This window comes from Scomber japonicus, chromosome 10, assembly GCF_027409825.1.
Source record: "Scomber japonicus isolate fScoJap1 chromosome 10, fScoJap1.pri, whole genome shotgun sequence".
In the NCBI taxonomy this organism is placed as follows: domain Eukaryota; kingdom Metazoa; phylum Chordata; class Actinopteri; order Scombriformes; family Scombridae; genus Scomber; species Scomber japonicus.
Genome location: NC_070587.1, coordinates 32628634 through 32650321, shown reverse-complemented (window position 1 = coordinate 32650321; position 21688 = coordinate 32628634). Strand labels below are relative to the sequence as shown.

The 21688-nt window shown below is 39.8% G+C and overlaps 1 protein-coding gene across 1 annotated transcript; it reads right to left on the bottom strand.

Moving 5' to 3' along the window:
- Positions 1-1909: 1909 nt before the first annotated feature.
- On the bottom strand, positions 1910-21351 carry tp53inp1 (tumor protein p53 inducible nuclear protein 1). The gene is made up of 4 exons (XM_053327483.1): positions 21069-21351; positions 15688-16058; positions 7300-7861; positions 1910-6874 (listed from the first exon to the last, which is right to left on the bottom strand). The coding sequence occupies exons 2-4, from the start codon at positions 15812-15814 to the stop codon at positions 6649-6651; spliced, it is 915 nt and encodes a 304-aa protein (XP_053183458.1). The 5' UTR covers positions 15815-16058; positions 21069-21351; the 3' UTR covers positions 1910-6648.
- Positions 21352-21688: the final 337 nt, after the last annotated feature.

Sequence of the window (21688 nt, the reverse complement as noted above, 5' to 3'; positions counted from 1 at the left end):
TAACAGCCGGTCTCCTGGTGTAACGGCCGGTCTCCTGGTGTAACAGCCGGTCTCCTGTTGTAACTGCTGGTCTCCTGGTGTAACAACTGGTCTCCTGGTGTAACAGCCGGTCTCTTGGTGTAACTGCTGGTCTCCTGTTATCTCCTTCATGCTTTTCAGAGTGTACTGGGAGAAACAGTAAACCTTCCTGGAGGAGCTGGACTACCTGTGCACCCTGACTGGGCTGCAGGTAGCGCCTCATGCTCCCAGTAGTGACAACGACACAAAACTAGAGAAGAATCAGAATCAGTCAGGAAGGAGAGAGCAGCTGTCTGAGGACAACGCATGTAAAACCAGTCCTTTTTTTAGAAGGGGCTGTCTTGCTTTTACCCCTCCATTGCACCTGTTTCACTTTCATTTGCACCAAAGCAGCTGAAATTGATTCACAATCATCACTTGAGCTTCCTAAATGTACAGATTGATCTCCCTGAAGTTGAACTGACTTGCACTTTGTGTCATGATATCTGCTCAAAAACTAAATCTACTGAACCCATTTAACTTTTTTGGGTCAATCTTTACCACTTATATGAGGTATGTAATGCACAGACAGACCATCAGATTGTTCTATGGTTGCTATAGATACAGCTTGTTCTATGGTTGTGATAGATACAGGTTGTTCTATGGTTGCTATAGATACAGGTTGTTCTATGGTTGCTATAGATACAGGTTGTGCTAGTGAATAGAGGAAGAATAACACAAATCACTGCTAACATCAGAGATCCCGCTGGAGACATTTTTGAAGTTGACTTTCATTTTTCATCTTGTACACAAACAGAATGAGTCTCTAAGGCTGCGTTCACACTGCAGGCAAATCTGATTCAAATCTGATTCCTTCTGAAATCTGAATTTTTAGGCCTGACTGTCCACACTGTTTTTAGCAAGTGTCCAAATGGGATTCGGCTCTGTTCTCTGTTCAAACTGGGTGACATTAATGACCAATCTGACAGGTTGCCATGGCAACGTTGTCAGAGCGGAGGCGTCATCTCGTGTGTATTGCGTGTCAATGAACCCTCGAGCTTCTCTTGAACGGAGCCATCTCCCCAAAGATTAAGAATATGGTTTGGTCCTCCGTTGCCTCCAGTGATATCACTCAGCAACAACAACTGGAATAAGTCCTCCAGTGATATCACCTAGCAACAACAACTGGAATAAGTCCTCCAGTGATATCATTCAGCAACAACAACTGGAATAAGTCCTCCAGTGATATCACCTAGCAACAACAACTGGAATAAGTCCTCCAGTGATATCACTCAGCAACAACAACTGGAATAAGTCCTCCAGTGATATCACCTAGCAACAACAACTGGAATAAACGCGGGTCTGGTGTCTCATAGAGTGACGTAGCATAGAGATGTAGAGAGACGTCATGGACAGTTAAATCCAGTTTGAGTGTTTGGAGCTGTTCAGACTCAGACACATCTGTCCAAATGAGATTTGAACCTACCTCCCAAAGGTGGTTTCAATCTGGTTTGCAAAAATCAGATTTCATGTGATTTATGACTGTTCAGACTTCATAAGAGCATCTGGTTCCAATTTAGATTGGCTAAAAATTGGATTTTGGCTTGCAGTGTGAACGCAGCCTAATATGATTTTAATAACAAGTTTAGAATAAATGAAGTCTGTAAAACATCACATTTAGGCTCAATGAGGAAATAAATCCATGTTTTATGTTGCCATGGCCTCAAAGAGGAAGGAAAAGCAAAGACATTTTTTGAACAGCATTTTCTTGGTGTGATCTACAAAGGGTTAAGTGTTCCCTTAATATTTTTGATGCATTTATATAAAGAATATAATGTGCATTCAAGTCTGATAAAACTCACAATCAAATGAAGTGATCATAAGACAGAAGAAACAAACAGAGACGAGAGGGTTGCGTATGAAAACATTTATTTTAGGCTAATAAGAGATCACATGTATATTAACTATTATAGTTTGAAAACAGATGACCCCACTTTTTTTTTTCATTAATTAGCATTGTTTTTTTCTTTTTCTGACATCAGAACAGAACTGAATTGATCTGTCGAACATCTCAAAATACAAAGAAAGGAGACCAGTTATGTTGATAAATAATAATAATAATAATAATAATAATAATAAAAGTTAACCCTAAAAATTCCTACACCTTTTTTTATTTATTTATTTATTTATTTGGCAAAGTGCTGTATTATTCCAGTAAACTACAACAAACAAACAAAAACAAAAAACAAAAGCAAAATGTCTAACACTTGGTGAAAAATAAAAAAAATGCCACAAAATATTCTTCACACTTTTTTCTTTTTTTTTTAAATGAACAACAGGGAAGAAAAAAAATAATAATAAAAGAGGTTTTGCTACATCTTTCTGTCTGGTTTGTTGAGTCTTTATAAAAGCTGTACATGAGCAGAGTGAGGATGAGAAGGATGAGGAGGATGAGGAGGGGGGCAAGCTTCCACCAAGTGGTGCATAGTTGGTGTCTGATGTCTGTTTTTTTATTTATTACGTCCAATCAGGACATACAAAAAAAAAGAAAAAAAGATAGAGTTCAAGTTCTTCATTGATGCATTGTCGTTACAACATTTCAACCTGGAAGGCACGTGATCCACAAATTTCAAGGCATTAAAATAAAATAAAAAAAACATTATAAATCCCTGTTAGTCTAATGATAGAGAGATGAAACTGAGAACAGAAACTAATAAAGTCTCCCGACAGCATACGAGGAGACGACAAAATCCTCACTGCAAGTCTCCTCCGATCCCTTCTGCCTTTTTTATTTTTAAGTTTGTCCTTTTTAAAAACAAACATTTTAACACACACACACACACACACACACACACACACACACACGAGAAAAAAAAACTCAACATCGTCCATGATTGCAAAGCTCGATAAGTAAAGAGAGAGAGAGAGACATTCGAGGAAATAATGAAATGAAAAAAAAAAAAAAAAGCTTAAATACAACCAGAGTCAGAGAGAGTCACTCCACTATCATTATCATCATCAGTATTTACAGCGAACCATACACACACCTAACAAACGCTTTGTTAGTGCTTTCTTATTAATGCTACCGTCCCATCGGCAAAATAAAACAACCACAGAGACAAAAACTGGAGATTCAGGAAAACACACACTGCAAAAAATAGAATAACATTTTTAAATAAGTGACTGAATCTGTTTTAATTTTGTGTCTGAGCTTCTTTAAAATGAGATTCACGCCTTTAAACTGACTTATTTTATTTTTATCATTTACTTTTGGTGTTTTTAAAGTTGGATTTTCTCTTTCTTTTGGAGTGAATCAACAAAATATTCAAAGTTAAAGGCCGTCTCCTGTTTTGAGATCGTCTAAAAACACAAAGATAATCACAGTTGGTGAATTTAGTGAGTAGATTTTCCCCAAAAGATCTTCAGAAAACTCAGATGTTAAGTTTCAACGTGAGGTTTTTATACGGAAGCCCATTCACGCCAAACAAAAACAACAACAAAAAAAACACGAAAACTTAAGAATACAACAAGAAAATAAACATGTTAAGTCCAAATTTGAGATAATCGAAAGTTAATTAGGAAGTAATATTTCAAAACTCTGACTTTTTAAATGATAATCGTAAGTTTGAGATAATGAGTCAAAACTTTGATCAATTTTTTACTTCACAAGACAACATTTTAGCTAAATATGTCTTTTTTTAGACGATACACCAACTTATTTAAACTTTTAACTTAAAAAATGTGAGCGATGTTCATATTTTGAGTTAAATAGACAAAAATCAGGAAATCGTTGGTATAATTTTGACTTTCTATCACATAATATCTCCTAATTCAGACTTTAAGACTTTGTTTTTTTAATTCTAACTATTCTAATTTAAACGTTTTTTGGCTCTAATGGGCTTCCGTAGATTCAGTGACTTTTTTTTGGATGGATGATAAGATGGATTTCTTCCTGCAGTGTGGCGACTCGGCTCGGTCTCCATTAGTTTTTCTCTACAGCAGACACATTAAACAACAACTGACAGTCCAACATTTCAGATTTCAGACATTTCAGAGTGCCGACGCCAAGAAACCGTTAACAAAAAAAAACTTAAAACATGTTAAAACTAAACTTTAAAAAGTTAAAAGATCATTGCTACATTTTTTGGTTTAAATATTTTAAACAAACTGTAACTAAGTTAACATGGAAAACAGAATATTTTAAAAAGCATTAAAGTACATTTTCTAAAAACCATGTTAGGTACACTTGAGCAAAAAAAACAACAAAACAAACACCAACAATTTCTCTCTTTTTTTTTTCTCGATGGATATCCAACAGTCGACTGAGAGCGCCAAGAGTTCATTTTCACAGGACCAAGATAAGATTCTGAGACACTAATAAAAACTCCCCCAAAATAAAAAAGTCAATTATTTCTCACAAACATTTTCACAAGAGAGAGAAAAGGAAAAGCTCGCCTGCAGAAAAAAAAAAGGGGGACAGAGCTGGAAAAGTCCGAGCACGCACAAAGAATCATCAGCCGTCAAGTAAATCTGCATTTTCCTAAAAAAAAACTAAAAGTGTAAAGGTGATTGGTTGTGACCCTGAGAAGTGGACTGCAGATTTTTTTTTTTAATTTTAAGAGCAAACAAAACAAAAACAAAAATTAATAATAAAAAGAATACCATTTTTCCATTTTCTTTTTTTTTTCTCCAACCATCGTGACACTAACACAACTCTACAACCATGCAAACAGTTTGCACACTAACATAACCAAACATACCTAAGCAAGGAAACCGTAGACGCATATATACCAACTTCATACTGATATGTAAATTTGTTTTTTCTTTTTAAAAAAAATATTTTGGAAGTTTTTTTTCTTATTTATTTTTTCTTTTTACTATTCATCTCAAAGCTACCGTTAAAACAAGGCGTTTAGTGATATTTAACCCAGTAATTTTTACAGTTGTTTTTTTTTTTTCTCTTTTTCTTTTTTCAAGAAAATATTGTGAAAAGTACTGAATTATTAAAGTCAGAGGCAGGTTCAAGCCACCGCCGCCACCGCAGGAACTGTTGGATTTCACGGCAGAGTGATGCTGCAGAAGGGTTTTTACATTTAAAAAAGGCAGGAAATTAAAGGAAAAATCCCCTAAAAATGCTGTAAAGCTGTCATTAGAAGCTATTAATGATTGATTTTCCATCGCCGACTTCATTCATTACTATGTATCTTTTCTTTTAGGCTTCTGCCCTTCAACAGTTTGTCATTTTAAGAGCTTCTGTCGATCATCAGCGTGGAAAGGAAAAATCACCCAGAAACTAAGAATACAAAAGCAGCTACAAGGTTTATAAGGTTTTGAGTAAGAAAAAAAGTCTCTGTTCTGTTTCTCGTGTTTCAGTTGTGACACATGCCGGATGCAACACGGTTGCACCTGGATCTCTGTCAGCTCTTTTTAAAAATATCTTATAGGTGGAGTGAAGAAAGCCTTTTCTCTGCAAGGAATTCTTTAAAATGAAGGTTTTAAAATCTCTTCTACAGTGATTTATTTATATTGCACTTCCAGAAAAGTCGGGGCATTTTGCAGTTGAAGCAGTAGAGGCGTAAAAAAAAAATATCCTGAGTTTTAGTCCCTAATAAGCTCCATAAAAACACTGCGTCCTACATTTCCCATGATGCAGTTTTGATAGCATCTTTCCACTTAGACGCCCTGCTAAAAAAAAAAAAAAAAAAAACCCTCCAAAACCCCTTTATGAGTTTATAAACAGAGCAGCAGAGAGGCAGCAGAAAAAAGTGTGTTGAGTTGAGTTTGACATGTAAAATTCCCAGAGTATCCCTTTATATTTATACTATAGACTAGTTGAAAGGCATCATGGGGACTGCAAGAGCTCACAAGACAAGCCACAAACTAATGTTGAGATGATTTGAGGGGATTTTTCCTTTAAAAAAGCATCACGACTACGACTGACAACTTTTTGGGCATTAAAAACTGCACCTGTTCAAGTGATTTTTTGGGGTCTGAAATGTCTCCGGATGTCCTGAGAAGTTGCCCAAAAGGTTACCTGATGATCCTGCCATTGATATCAGCATCGCCATCCGTGCCTCGGAGGAGGAGGAGGAGGGGGAAGGGGGGGGCATGAACCCGCCGCTGAGTAAAGTGACCTACAGCATTGATTCTACACATATAAAGTCGTTCATTAAGAAGAAGAAGAAGAAGAAGCAGAAAGAGGAGGAGGAGGAGAAGGAAGGGGGACAACTCTTCCTCTCTGTGATTGGACAGAAATAGAAAGCGTGAGAGGAGGAGGAGATATGATGACCTTTTTCTTTTCACATCCCTTCTTCTCAGCATCGATATGGAGGAGGAGGAAGAGGAAGAGGAAGAGGAAGAGGAGGCAAACACACACATGATTTGATCAAATTTAGAAGATAAAACACCAGCCATGTTCCCCTATTTCACCATCTGATCCGATTCTTAGACTGTGGTGTGTAACTGATGGCTGCTGCTGTTGCTGGTGTGTGTGTGTGTGTGTGTGTGTGTGTGTGTGTGTGTGTGTGTGTGTAGGTGTAGGTGTGTGTGTGTGTCCAGTGTGAGTTTATACTGCTTAAAGGATCATGGTTGTTAATGATGATGATGATGATAATGATGATGATGATGATGTAGGCGGACGCAGCCAGGGCCTCAGAAGTTGAGGTGTCTCTGGCTGGGCTGGTGCAGGTGCATGCTGCCGGCCTTGGGGGGGCGCAGCAGGTTGAGGCGACGCAGAGCGTTACGGGACAGCGGCTGGCCGTGCTGGGCGGCGGCGAGGCCGGGACGCTGCTGCAGGAGGCCGGCGCGGGCCGACAGAGCCGCAGCGTAACAGGCTGAGTGGAGGGTGGAGCGACGCTGGACAACCGCCACGTCTGGCCTGCAGGGGGCGACAGAGAGGGACAGAGAGAGAGAGAGAGAGAGAGAGAGAGAGAGAGATGAGGAAACATATCTGAGTAGAGTCCCAAACCTGAAGTATTACAGTAAAAGTACTGCAGTATTATAAGTGATGTAGTTAAATTACAAGTACCTAAAACTGTACTACAGTAAAGTACAAATACCTCAAACTGTACTGCAGTAAAGTACCTCAAACTGTACTACAGTAAAGTACAAGTACCTCAAACTGTACTAGAATAAAGTACAAGTACCTCAAACTGTACTGCAGTAAAGTACAAGTACCTCAAACTGTACTACAATAAAGTACAAGTACCTCAAATTGTACTACAGTAAATGTACAAGTACCTCAAATTGTACTACAGTAAATGTATTTAGTAATTTTCAGCTCAGATTTCAGACGGCTGTTACCTGTGACGCGGCCCGTCCAGCGTGCGTCTGCCCTTCTCCTTCCCCCCGGAGGCCGTCGGGGGGGCGGGCACGTTGCCAGGCAACAGGCCCAGCTCCAGGTCGAGGGAGCGGGGTAGGGGGTCGAGGGTGAGGCGGGGGGGGCTGCGGTGGGCGTAGACGGACATGCTGGGGTGCTCGATCAGCAGGTTCTCCAGAGGGTTCGTCTCCAGGAGGACCGGCTGGCTGCGGCCCCCGAAGCAGGGAGGGGGGGTGACGAACCAGCTCTCCTCCAGGGAGCAGGCGTCCAGGCGCAGGAACCCACTCCCCTCCTCTTCCTCATCATCATCATCGTCATCCTCCTCCACCTCCTCGCCGCCGCCGTCCGGGTCTGTGTCAGCCGTGGAGTTGAGGGAGGTGCAGGAGGCATAGCGGATGGGGGGGCTCGCCATCGGGGAGGGGATCATCACCAAGTCTTCCTCATCATCATCATCCTCCTCCTCCTCGTCCTCCACTTCCTCCTCTGGCTTCGGGCTGACGGTGGATCCAGAGCGGCCGTCGCCACACTGACTGGAGCAGGCTTCAGCTGCACAGAGACAAACACATTCATTATATAAATTCTGATTTAATAGTTCAGTCAGTTTACATGTGCAGTTTAATATTTCAAGGTAGTAAAAACTCTATGGGACTGATTTACTAAAGGTCTGTGTGTGTAAAAACGTGTGTAAACTTGACATCACCCGCAAAATATGTGCAAGCTGATCTACTAACACATCGCACTGAAGTTTGCATCTTTCAACTGTGCAAAAAGATAATACGTGCTGTTTATTTAGTATGTTAATAATGAATGTAATATTAGTAGTTTACTGTAATGTATGTAATATGAGGAGTTTTAACTCCAGTGTGTAAAATACAGGGAGGAGAAAATGTAAATATGTTATTTATCACACGCATTGTGATTTACAAAACCTGAAGGTAATGTTAGTTTTTGTTCTAACTCAATATATTAGTTAACCTCTTCCACTAGAACCTGATCACATTTATAATCAATATATTAGTTAACCTCTTCCACTAGAACCTGATCACATTTATAATCAATATATTAGTTAACCTCTTCCACTAGAACCTGATCACATTTATAATCAATATATTAGTTAACCTCTTCCATTAGAACCTGATCACATTTATAATCAATATATTAGTTAACCTCTTCACTAGAGCCTGATCACATTTATAACTCAATATATTAGTTAACCTCTTCCACTAGAACCTGATCACATTTATAATCAATATATTAGTTAACCTCTTCACTAGAACCTGATCACATTTCATTTTGTTCTTGCAGCTTTCTGCTCGTCCAAACTCTCCATTAAGACACGAAACCCTCATTTAAATACTGCTGTTGCACCCGTTTGCATTTACACAGTTATCTCCACATATTTTGCCTTTTGTATTTCGATGGGGTGGAGTATCTTTGGATTTTGGAGGTAAAATAGGTAAGGCTAAACAAAAAAGATGACACACTTGGGGCTTTAATAAATGATCATTTTCACATTTTTACTGATGTTTTATAGACAAAAAGAATAACTGACAGATGAATCAATCATAAAATAATACTTAATTGCAGTTTTCCTATTGTGACATATCAAAATCTTATTGCAAGAGATACTGCTGTTGAATTTGATTCTTTTTTATGGCAATTATTGTCTTTATTTAAAAGTGACAGGAAATGCTTGCATCTCCTGTTAAATTACTTTAAGTTTTCCACAGCAGTCAGCACCACAAACTAAATCCCAGAGTCATATTTCAGATCCTTTCCAAATCAAACCAGTAAAGCTGACTATTTTGTACTTCAGGTGAACCCTTTAACTTTCAGCACATTTAAAAAGCCATGATCACCTCCTTTAAAACTTTAAACGCAGCTTTTACTGGAGCAGCTGTTGTTTTTCTGGCAGAGAAGTCGCTGCTGTAATTGTGTAGATGTGATTTCAGGGTCAATCAGCGGGTGTAGTAACAACTCTCCGCCAGCAGGGGGCAGCGTGGCCCGTCTGAGTGTTTGTGCAATCAGCGGGTGTAGTAGCCTCTCTCCGCCAGCAGGGGGCAGCGTGGCCCGTCTGAATGTTTGTGCAGCAGCAGTCAGATGTAAACAATCATTTTTTCTGAGGTGCAGACAGACTTCCTGACAGCTCAGCTGATCACATGACCAAACCAAACCACAGCCTGCACGCATTTCTTTGTTTGTGTCTGCAAAAACACACAGACTCCTGCTTAACCCCTCTCTCTCTCTCTCTCTCTCTCTCTCTCTCTCTCTCTCTCTCTCTCTCTAATCTTCTCACAACCAGCTGATCCCTCCACTCTCTCCTCTACATTTTACATACTTTACTGCAGTACAGTTTGAGGTACTTTTACTTTACTGCAGTGCAGTTTGAGGTACTTGTACTTTACTCTAGTACAGTTTGAGGTACTTTTAATTTACTGTAGTACAGTTTGAGGTACTTATTCTTTACTGTAGTACAGTTTGAGGTACGTGTCCTTTACTGCAGTACAGTTTGAGGTACTTGTTCTTTACTGTAGTACAGTTTGAGGTACTTGTTCTTTACTGTAGTACAGTTTGAGGTACTTGTACTTTACTGTAGTATAGTTTGAGGTACTTGTACTTTACTGCAGTACAGTTTGAGGTACTTATACTTTACTGCAGTACAGTTTGAGGTACTTGTACTTTACTCTAGTACAGTTTGAGGTACTAGTACTTTAATGTAGTACAGTTTGAGGTACTTTTACTTTATTGTAGTACAGTTAAAGGTACTTGTACTTTACTGTAGTACAGTAACTACATCACTCATAATAATGCAGTACTTTTACTGTAATACTGCATACTACGTCACTCATAATACTTTTTTGAGGTACTTGTACTTTACTGAAGTACAGTTTGAGGTACTTTCTCTCTCTCTCTCTCTCTCTCTCTCTCTCTCTCTCTCTCTCATCTCCTCTCAACCAGCTGATCCCTCCGCTCTCTCGCTCCTCTACATGAAGCCACAGATACCAGATTGTTTGCACACTTTTTGCACCTAAATCATCACGTATACTATTCAAACATGCCAAAAAAAAACAACAAAAAAACAACCTCCCCACAAAAAACAAAACAAAAGCGGGTGCAGAGCAGAAGCTGCAGCAGCTCTGTCGAGGTCAGTCAGCCTCTTTGATTTAACATCAGCTTCTATAATGACTCACAGAGACGCAGGAAGTTATGAAGTGGAAATAAGGCAACATGATCTCAAGCTGGCTCGTCCGGATGTTAAAAATAAATCAGCGTCTAGCGAGAGGAGACGTCTCTGTTTGATTTCACTTCTGTCTAAGGTCTTGGCATTTTCTCCTGCAGTCAAATAAAAGCTTGTAAATAGAAAAACACTAATGAAAAACAGCAAGAAAATAAGACTGAAGAAGTTGGAGCCTTTGTCAAATTATCTCCCGTGACTTTGACTTCTCCTGTGTGTGTTTGGAGCTCGTTTCCACACGTGACACGAGGAATCTTTATTTACACGCAACAAAGGCCGAGAGAAGCTGCAAAGAGTGCTGACTCAGCGAAGCCACGACACGGCAGGCTGATCCGCAACGAGTTTATCCTCTCAGCAGGGAAGACGCTCGCTGTCCGAGTCCATTAACAGCTGATCTCTTCCTCCAGAGGCTGCAGGTGTTTGGAGGAGGAGTTCAGGTGTGTGTGTGTGTGTGTGTGTGTGTGTGTGTGTGTGTGTGTGTGTGTGTGTGTCCATGTGGTTTAGTTTAAATTTAAAGGGTTAAAATGTGAAAATAAACGTATGAATAACTTCACACATTCTTTTTTTGTGGACCCAGCATCAAATTTCTGCTTTTAATCCATTTAGAGAGAATATATTAGAGGATTATGGCAAAAATGTCTAAGTGGTGCAACCATAAAAACTTTGTACCAAATTAAGTCATTATTAGTATAAGTCCACTTAAATACACTGTAGGTGATAAAATATTTAATATTTATCATTATCTTTCTTTCTTTCTTTCTTTCTCCCTCTCCTCTAACTTCTTGTTCCTGCTTCTTCATCCTTCTTCCTTCCTTCCTTCCTTCCTTCTTCTTGTTCTTTCTTTCTCTTCTTCATCCTTTATCTTTCTTTCTTTCTTTCTTTCTTTCTTTCTTTCTTTCTTCCTTCCTTTCTTCCTTCCTTCCTTTCTTTCTTTCTTTCTTTCTTTCTGGGTGGATAAAACATTCAACATTTATCATTCTTTTATGGTTACACCATTTGACATTTTCAGGAGCATTCAGTCTTACTTTTGGTGAAAAATGGTGCAAATGTCATTTCAAATGATATAAAACCAACAAAAATACTAAATGTACATTTTAACAAACCTGATGCTGCTTTTATAACTATTTTTAACATATTTTTAAATAGCTCATTCTGCCAACCCTTATTTATCACTGACCCTTATTTAATCTGCAGCTGAAGTCAAACCCTGTTGTGCGTCAAACAGTGTTTCAGGTTAACGAGGTCGACCAAAACCAAATCAACCAGATCTCATCATGAGTTTCAGTGCAAACAAACATCTGATTTCAGCTCTTCACCAGCGGCTGGGTTTGCCGCTCCAGATAAGCTCCGACACGTTTCAGTGATCAAAACAAATACGATGCATGATGTGACCCGTTACTGTGCAGGTCAGCAGAGAAGGAGCTACACTCAAAACAACAAAACCTCACTGTGCAGGAAATCAATGAAGAAGCACAAGATAAGACACCAACTAGAAAACACTTAGAGAGGTTAAAGGCAGAATTAAAGAGAAACTGTGATATGAGGGATGAAGGAAGACTCTGATTTGATTCCTAATAAACATGATAAAGTTTGTAATATCTGGGCAGAAAAAGGATTGACCATATTTGGACAATATCTAAATGAAAATGGATTGATTTCATTCGATATAGTAAAAGTAGAAGGAAGATAAACAAAGATCTCCACACAAGAACTACACCAATTTTCTGTCCTTAAAAAATCCTAGAAGGCTTGCAGCATGGATTTATCTGTATATTGTGACACGTGATGAGTCGATTATTTGATTAATTGTTAATATTTTTGATATTTTGTCATTTTGAGTCATTTTTTTATAGAAGAAAAGTCCAAATTCTTTCATTCCAGCTTCTTAAATGTGAATATTTTCCTGCTTCTTTAGTCCTCTGTGACAGGAAACTGAATATAATTGACATTTGATGATGTCATCGCCCATTATGGGAAACCCTGATCGACCTTTCCCCCCATCTTCTATTCAAGTACATTTTTGATCGATGCAGTCTGTTGGTGCTTCACTCACACGTATTATCATCCTTTTAATCCTGCACAGTGATGTCTGCAAGCTGTAAAAAGCATCATTTAATCTGCATATTTTAACACTAGTGTGGATATAAGGCCTCAGCTTCACTGCCAAAATATTTTAAGGAACATAAAACATGTTTTTATTCAGCATACAAACTTGGTTAAACTTTGCTTGGAGGTGAAATAGAGTCTAAAACTAGAACTATGTGATTTAAGAGTAAACAGGAGTGAATCTGTGCAGATATTTGGTGCTAATCTCTCAGTATTGGCTGTTTTTGATGCTTTTTTCAGCTTTCAGGTTCAATAGTTTACAATCAGACCTGCAGGACTCTGACTAAACACCACTGCTGTTAAGTTATGAGTTACACTGATCGGCTAAACTCTTCATCTTTTTTTATGATCATTTTCTTAAATAGCAACATCTGCACCGGAGCTGAAAAACCCATTGAAAGCAACATTAACCGAAGTCCTGACTGATGTCCAACTTCCAAAACCTCAACTTGGCTTCACTGTTTTTCTATTTAAGCCTTTCATCATTCTGACCTTTGGGAGGTAAATTTGGACATAATTTAGACCTGGGATCAAAGTGATGTTGTTTATTTAGGTCAATTTCTAAGTTTAGATTAATTATATCGAGCAGAGAGAGTCTGTTGATATATTTAAAGCAGAGGGGTCAAACTCATTTTCATTCAAGGGCCACATACAGAACAATCTGATCTCATGTGGGCCGGATCATTAAAAAGATGGAGGGAAAGAAGGAATGAAGGAAATAAGGAAATAAGAAGGGAAGGAAGGAAAGACAGACAGAAAGAAGGAAGGAAGGAAAGAAGGAAGGAAGGACAGATGGAAGGAAGAACAGAAGGAAGAAAGGACAGAAGGAAGAAAAGAAGGAAGAAAGGAAGGACGGACAGATGGAAGGAAGGACGGACAGATGGAAGGAATGACAGATGGAAGGAAGGACAGAAGGAAGGAAGGAAGGACAGAAGGAAGAAAGGACAGATGGAAGGAAGGACAGAAGGAAGAAAGGACAGAAGGAAGAAAGGAAGGAAGGAAGGGCCGATGGAAGGAAGCACAGAAGGAAGAAAGGAAGGAAGGACAGATGGAAGGAAGGAAAAGAGCACTGGATGGCAAGTGGGCTTTCGACACTGTGTCCAGGTGTTTTTTGGGAAGGGGTGGGGGGGTCAGTGGGGGGGCAGGGGGGGCATCAGTGGCGTCTCTGTGCCCATACAAGTCCACCTCCACCTCCAACAAGCTGCACCAGCCTCTATTTTTACCTCCTAGGGTGCTTTTGTTTGACCTGCTTTACAGGTTGACCATAAACTGCCTGAACCTCCTCCTCTTCCTCCTCCTCTTCTTCCTCCTCCTCCTCCGACCCCCCCCCCCCCTCCCTCTCCTTGGACCCGTCCTCCTCTGCCCCCCAAATATTCACACGCCTGTGGAATCGGAGACGGGTCAAGTCGAGACGAGAGCGGTGGCCGGCGGGCGAACGGTGCCAAACTCCAGTGTGAAGCTTCTGGAAGAGTCTCTGCAGTGTGTGTGTGTGTGTGTGTGTGTGTGTGTGTGTGTGTGTGTGTGTGTGTGTGTGTATGTATGTCAGGTCTGTTTTGACTGGGACTTTTTTTTTGTCTGATCTCAAGCAGCTCTGGAAAGTTGGCCCTGACTTGTTGCTGCCTTTAGTATCTTTCCTTCTGATCTGAACCAAGCTGCTTTTTTATTTTTATTTCCTCTTCAAACTGAACATTTATGTCTTGTGTCATATTTTGTTTTATTTTTCAGTCTTATTAAACAGAGATGAGTTTATAAACCATGAAACACAACGTTAAGGTTCTTGAGTTGACATATTCCCATGTTTGTATATTTCAGGTCACATGAGTCTCCAGATGAAATGTAATATTTAGAACAATTGTATTCCATCCATCTTTTTAAGCTAGTTGAATTATTTGGTACAAAGTTTTTATGGTTACACCACTTATCAAAAATCAGCAAGCGTCATTGTATTCATCATATCCTATAAAATGTTCTCCTGGATGATAAAATAGTGATTGTGAAAGATGAATCAAACATTTATTAATGACAGATGGGGTAATTATGAATGTGAATTGGTGTAGAGACTAATTATTAGTCAGAAAATAATCAATATGTGAGGCTTAAAATGACTAATGTTGCATCCTGACATACAGCGACGCGAGCAAGTGATTAAAATGCTTTTCTGAGTTTTCAATAAGCCTTTCCTGACATCAATGATGCCCACCCCTTAAAAAAAATCGCTCGCTCTGTCTCTATCTGGACGTAATTTCGCGGCTGTGTCCCGCCCCTTCTTATTCGTTGAAACGTACACGCTGCTTCCTGTTGACAAGCTAGCTAGCAGAGAGAGAACCGAGAAAACAGAGAACAGCAAGCCTGAACGAGGAATCTAAAAATAGCGCCAGAAGTCCCTCAATTATTTGATTGGTTTGAATATACCATAGACTGTATAGAAGAAATGGACGTAACATCTGTGACGTCACCCATTGGTTTGTGGACTGCTGCTCGGAAGCCAATAGTTTCGGATCTGGGTAGCGCCATCTTGAAAATTTCAGGTGCATGCTGGGAAAAGTAAAAACACGGATTCTACTTATATGGGAATGAGGCGGGGCCATGGGCGGAGCCATGAGCGGAGCGGGGAGGTTGCTATGGTTGTGAGGGCTGGATCTCGAGGACATTGGGCAATCAACCTGTCAATCAGGACGTAGCCACGTCCTAATGCATACCCTGCTTTATCGTCAAATATAAAATCAGGGAGGCCAAAATGTCCCAAATGAACATCATACTGCATTGAAGAAGGCTTTAAACTAGCGATTGAGACCATAAACACATTTTGAAAACGTTTACTGAGGTTAGAAATCAAGTGAGAAGTTGGTGAATTCTCCATTGACTTGTATAGAGACGGTCGCCCCCTGGTGGCCTTTTGATAGAATGCAGTTCTAAGTTACTGCCGCGTTGGCCTCATTTCAGAGGACCAGAGCTCCCCGCCTGGTATATACTCTGATCGTCTCCAGTTGCAGATTTAACTGAAACTAAACATTTAATAAATGATTCTTACCCAGGTAGTTGACCAGGATCCAGTCTTCGTCCTCCTCCTCTTCCTCTTTGCCGTCTCCGGCTCGGCTGCATCGGCTCAGCTCGTCCGCGTCGTCCCCGAACAGAGCGCTGGTGAACCTCTGGAACATGTTGGGGGTGGGTCGAGGGAGGGGCTAGGGGAGGCGCGTGGCTCGGGGCGACGGCGGGGGGGTGTGGCGAGCGCTTTGGTCATCAGCTGCGGGGGGTTCACGGCGGCGAAGGGGGGGAGGAAGGCTCCGGAAACGGTGCTAAAGTGCATCAATAGCCTGCGTGGTCATGGATCATCTGAGCAGCAGGAAGGACATCGCTCATCACTCAGCTGCTATCAGTCAACGACGGAAACTAAGAGAAGACCTGAGAGGAGAGAAAGGAGAGAGAGAAGAGGAGAGAAGAGGAGAGAAAAGAGAGAAGAGGAGAGAGAAGAGAGAAGAGGAGAGAAAGGAGAGAAGAGGAGAGAAAAGAGAGACATTTAGAGGATTTAGAGCTGGGGGGTCAAACATGAGGCCCAGGGGCCCGAACCGGCCGCTGAGGGGTCCAATCAGGCCCTCTTCCCTTCCTTCCATCTGTCCTTCCTTCCTATCTTGCATTCATCAGTCCTCCCTCCCTTCTATCTTTCCTTCCTTCCATCCATCTTTTTTCCCTCCTTCCTTCCTATCTTCTTTTCCTTTCTTTCCTTCCTTCCTTCCTTCCATCTGTCCTTCCTTCCTTCTATCTTTCCTTCCTTCCATCCTTCCTTCTTTCCACTTTCCCTTCCTTCCTTCCTTCCTTCCTTCCATCATTCTTCCTTCCTTCCTTCCTTCCATCATTCTTCCTTCTTTCTTTCCTTCCCTCCTTCTTTCTTTCTTTCTTTCTTTCTTTCATCTGTCTTTCCTCTCTTTCTTCTATCTTTCCTTCCTTCCTTCTACTTATCCTTCCTTCATCAGATCATATTGTTCTGTTTGTGGCCCTTTAATGAAGATGAGTTTGACTTCCTGCTTTAGAGTCTCGTTAATATCACACAATACGATGCAAAGAACACATCTACAAACAATTAGAATAATAAACAGGAAATGAAGCACCAACATTGGATCAATCTACAGTAGACTGTTGTTCAGGTTTCAGGTTGTATCTCAGGCTTTATAGACAACAGTGATCCTGTCTCCCATAAAGAGCCTCAAACACTCAACACTGAAGATTTAGGAAGAAGAAGAAAAGAGATATATAGTTTGTTTTTTATCCTGGAAATCAACTTGTAAAATCTTATTTTATACCTTTATAACATCTATATGCGTCATAACTCGATTGAATTTTACACAAATGTTCAAACAATTGGACAATAAACTGATGAGTCATCAAAAATAATATGTGAACTCATTTATTAATCACTTAAAGTAATTTATCAAGCTGAAAAAAGTCACAATTTCTGCTTCCAGCTTCTATAAACATGAAGCTTTTCTGCTTCTATCTGTTTTCTTTTACTGTAAACTGAATTTTTTTGACATTTGAAGATGTTTAGGAACTTATTATGGACATTTTTTCACTATTTCCTTACAAATTAAAGATTAACTGATCAATAATTCACTCCAGTAAACAACTGATGGATGAAAATAATCATTAAAACATCTGTAATTAAAGTTAACGTTGGTTATGATTTGTGACTGGTTGCTTATGTGTTTACAAGAGCCTCAGAGTCAGGGATGTAAGGAAAACAAAAGAGACACACACACACACACACACACACACACACACACACACACACACACACACACACACACACACACACACACACACACACACACACACACACACACACACACACACAGGCCTGGTTCATATGTAGCTGAGGTCGGATTAATTTCCTGTCAGGTCTGATGGAAGCGAGCAGCAGCTGCATTGATGGAGCTGATGGAGTCAAACAGAGAAGAGCTACTGTGTTCAGAGGAGACAGACACAAACACACACACACACACACAGCTGGCCGGCAGCCGCTCCGCTCTTCATACTGCAGGTTTTCACACTGCTGGAGGACCGAATGCAAAGCGATCAGTGTCACTGTCCTCTTGCAGCTGCTGTACGAACAAGATCCTTCTGGCACAATAACGGACAATTGGAGCCAAAATGGTGTTGTTTCCTACAGTTTCCCTCCTTTCCACTTATACAGTCCTGGTTTAATTTAGGCTTTAAAATGTCTCTGAACTGTCTCCTCTGACTGTCCAGCTGCCAGACGTTTATCTGACTGAGGAGAGGAGTTGATAAAAGTGTCACTTGGGTTGTTTCCAGCTGTTACTGTGAACACTCACCAGGAGCTCTGGCTGGTTTATGTCCTGAGTTTTGTCTCACAGGCTGCATGCAAACATCTGATTAGTGGAGCTACATTTAGCCCTGCAGATAACATGAGACTAAAATAACTGCTGTACTGTCTCTGCATGCTTTACTGGATACAAACCTGCAGGAAATGCCTATTTTCTTGATTAATCTATTCATTTTTTGTCCGTAATTTGTCTGTGAATATTGAAAAATAGCCTTTATAATTGCACATTGTCTAATCAGCTGTCCCAAACCCAAATATATTCACTTTATTAGCATCTATGACAGCTTTATGGCATCTGAAAAGCAGAAAGCAGCAAATATATATCTATGTTTGGTGTTTTTCTTTTAAAAAACTACAACTAAATGATTAAAATGATTATTCAGTTATAAAAATCATCTTTTTTGTTTGTCTTTTGACTGACAGTTGGCAATCATTACATGTTATATACTTCTAATAATGTAAATAAACCTGCTGTCTACTAGTGCTGCAACTAACAATTATCTTCACTGTCTGTCATCTTCTTGATTCTTCTATTAGTGTTAAAAAAGATTTAAAAAATACCACTCAATGCAAAAATATTCAATTTACTTTCATAGAAGACAAAAGAAACCAGAAAATATTCCCTTTCAAGAAGCTGGAGACATAAATTTTCTTTTTAAAAAATGATTTATTATGAAAAATAGTTGGCAGTTAATTTACTATATTGGTAAATTAATCAATTAATCAACTGATTATTGCAGTTCTATAAACATCACGGATGTAAACAAACATGACCAGAAAAAATAATTTCTAATTTAATCTTTGTAACCCTTGGGTATAAATTACATAATGTGCCTTTAACATTAAGACACTTCCTCTAATCACCACTAGGGGCAGGATGTGTTTTTCCCCAGCTTGTCATTCGTACTGACTGCAAATTGTTTGACGCCCAAATGTCGGATTTTTATGTCCGGCACCTGAACGCGCAGCGCATTCGAAGCTAAATCACCCCCGGCTGCGATGCGTTTACGCCTCTCACCCCGGCTCGGATTTCTCTGTTGTCATATCCATTACACGCGAAGAAGGAAAGAGAAAGCGCCGGGACAAAAAGCCAAACTCCTCCTCTGTAAACACTGAGCAGCTGTAAACTGAACAAAGTCCCAAACAACCGACCGACTCTCTGTCTGTCTGTCTGTCACACCAACAACAACAGCAGCAGCAGCAGCAGGCCGATAATCTGCTGCACCTGTTCCTCCTCTCCTCTCCTCAGTTCAGGCACACTTCAGGGATAAAACACCAAATATGAATCCTTTCTTCTCACTGTAATGAACAACCAACCACACAAAGGGAAAGCAGGTCGGCCCGTTTTTGGGGCGGTTAATGCTGTTAAACGGGTCACTGAGTCATAGCTGTGGAGAGCAATCAATGCATCTGTTACATCATCAGCATTATTTATCCACCCGAGGGTAAAAATGGGCCTTATGAGAGGAATGAAGGACGCTTTAAATCCTTAAATCAGCACAGGATTTAGGCTGCAGGAGGTCCTATATAATCATGGATGCACTTATCATTTTACAATTATAAATATGAGCTCACACACTTGTTTATTACAGCAGAAATAGAGCTTAATATAGCTGTACTGTATGTCATAATAAGTGGTTTCAGAAAGATAATAGTGAAACATGACGATGATTTCAGTCCAAGATAATGTCTTTAAATGTCTTATATTATAATCTAAAACCAAAAATCAAACAATTTACACTAATATAACACAAAGACAAGCAGAAAATTCACAACTTTATGTAAAAACTAGTGAATATTGGGCCTTTTTGCTTGTTACTTAACATGCAACTAACTTTATTCTTATTATACATGAATATGTTTTCCTTAATAGATTGTTTGGTTTATTAAACACAAGAAAATAGTGAAAAATGAAGCAAGCCTACAAAATGCTTAACAGACAATTAAAAGCTCATAATACTAACTCAGAGCAAAACCTCACTTAGAAAAGGCTGAAATTAGACAATGATAGGCTTTTTTATCTAATAAATGACGAATAATAAAGATGGGTGCCAATTAACTTGCTTTTCCATCGACTAATCGGTTAATCGGCTGACTCTTTTGTCCCTGATGGGGTTTAACAGCGAGCCTGTAGGACAAAAAACCATGAACTGGTCCAGTTATAATCTGGTGTCAGACAGATAATAGAGAAAAATACCAATAACGATCCACTGGAGGGCAAGATAATGTCTTTAAATGTCTTATTTTATGAACCAATACCCCAAAATCAACACTACAACACCAAGAAAAGCATTAAATCCACAATTTAAAGTGAAAACAAACAATTGTTTGGCGTTTTTCGCTTGTTTCTAGACCTGCAACTAACATTTCTGCTTATTATAGATTATTGTTTGGTTTATTACACACCAGACAAATAGTGACGTTTTCTAGCTGCTCAAAGCTCACACTAATGACACAAAGCCAAACCTCACTTAGAAAAGGCTCAAATTAGACAATGATTGCCATTTCTATGTAATAAACAACGAATAATAAAGATGGTTGCCAATTAATTTGCATTTCCATCGACTAATCGGTTAATCGGCTGACTCTTTTGTCCGTAATGGGGTTTAACAGCGAGCCTGTAGGACAAAACAGACGAATATAATCTGGAGCCTCTGTGTGTGTTGTGTGTGTATGTGTGTGCGTGTGTGTGTTGGACGGTTTAAGTAGAAAAGGAAGAGGAGGAGGCTGTAATTTAACACCAGCAGGGCAGGACCGCTGAGACTGCCTGTTTTAACTTTTATCTCCTGCAAATATATCATGATATTTCACCAGAATACAGAAGCTACTTCCTTTTTTTAAGGCTTAAAGAGAAAATAAAGGGAGGCGAGCAAAACAGACAGGAAAGGCTGCATCACAAACATCCACAACACGATTACACCCCGAGAAAAAAATCCATATAACAATCGATAATCTTCATATGTGTCTGTTTGTGCGTAATCTACGTTGTAAAATGAATGCGAATATGTAATTAGAAGGAGAAAATAAAGAGGAGGGAAACGTTAACGGAGGAGAAAACAAAACAAAGAGCTCACCTGCGGCAGAAAAGAAGCAAGAGGATGTAAACGAGCTCCGAAAAAATCCTTTAAAAATGAGAAAATTGAGGTAGTTAAGGCTGCTTTTTTCCGAAAAATAGAAAAACTTTGAGGGTGTTTCTTCGCGGAAGAAATAAAATATATTAATATATATATATAAAAAATGTTAGTTCCTTTTTTTGTACATCGGGAGTCACAGTGCAGCGCGGTGCAGCTTTTTCTTTTCCTTCAGTCCCCCTATAAACCCGACTGCTCCTTCTTTTGTTGTTGTTGTGGGGCTCCAACAGCTGATCGCGGTGACGTCACCAAGGACAGCCTATCGGAGGGGGCGGGTTTGGAGCGCTTCGGCCAATCAGAGATCATGGAACGCTCTGTCACTAACCCACGTGATCCCCCTCCGTCACTCCTCCTCCTTAGAAAAGCTGGAACAGGGCATGACTGGGCAAAGGTTTTTTGGAAGCAATAACAAATGGGTTAAATGTAGAGTGTGTTTTTTTTCTTCCCTCTAAAATATCACATAAAGAAACCAACATGACATCCGGGTCGAGCTGCAGTGTGTTTCCTGTTTTCTGAGTTTATCCACACACCCTTTAAACACAACCCCTCCCAAAAAGTTTCCA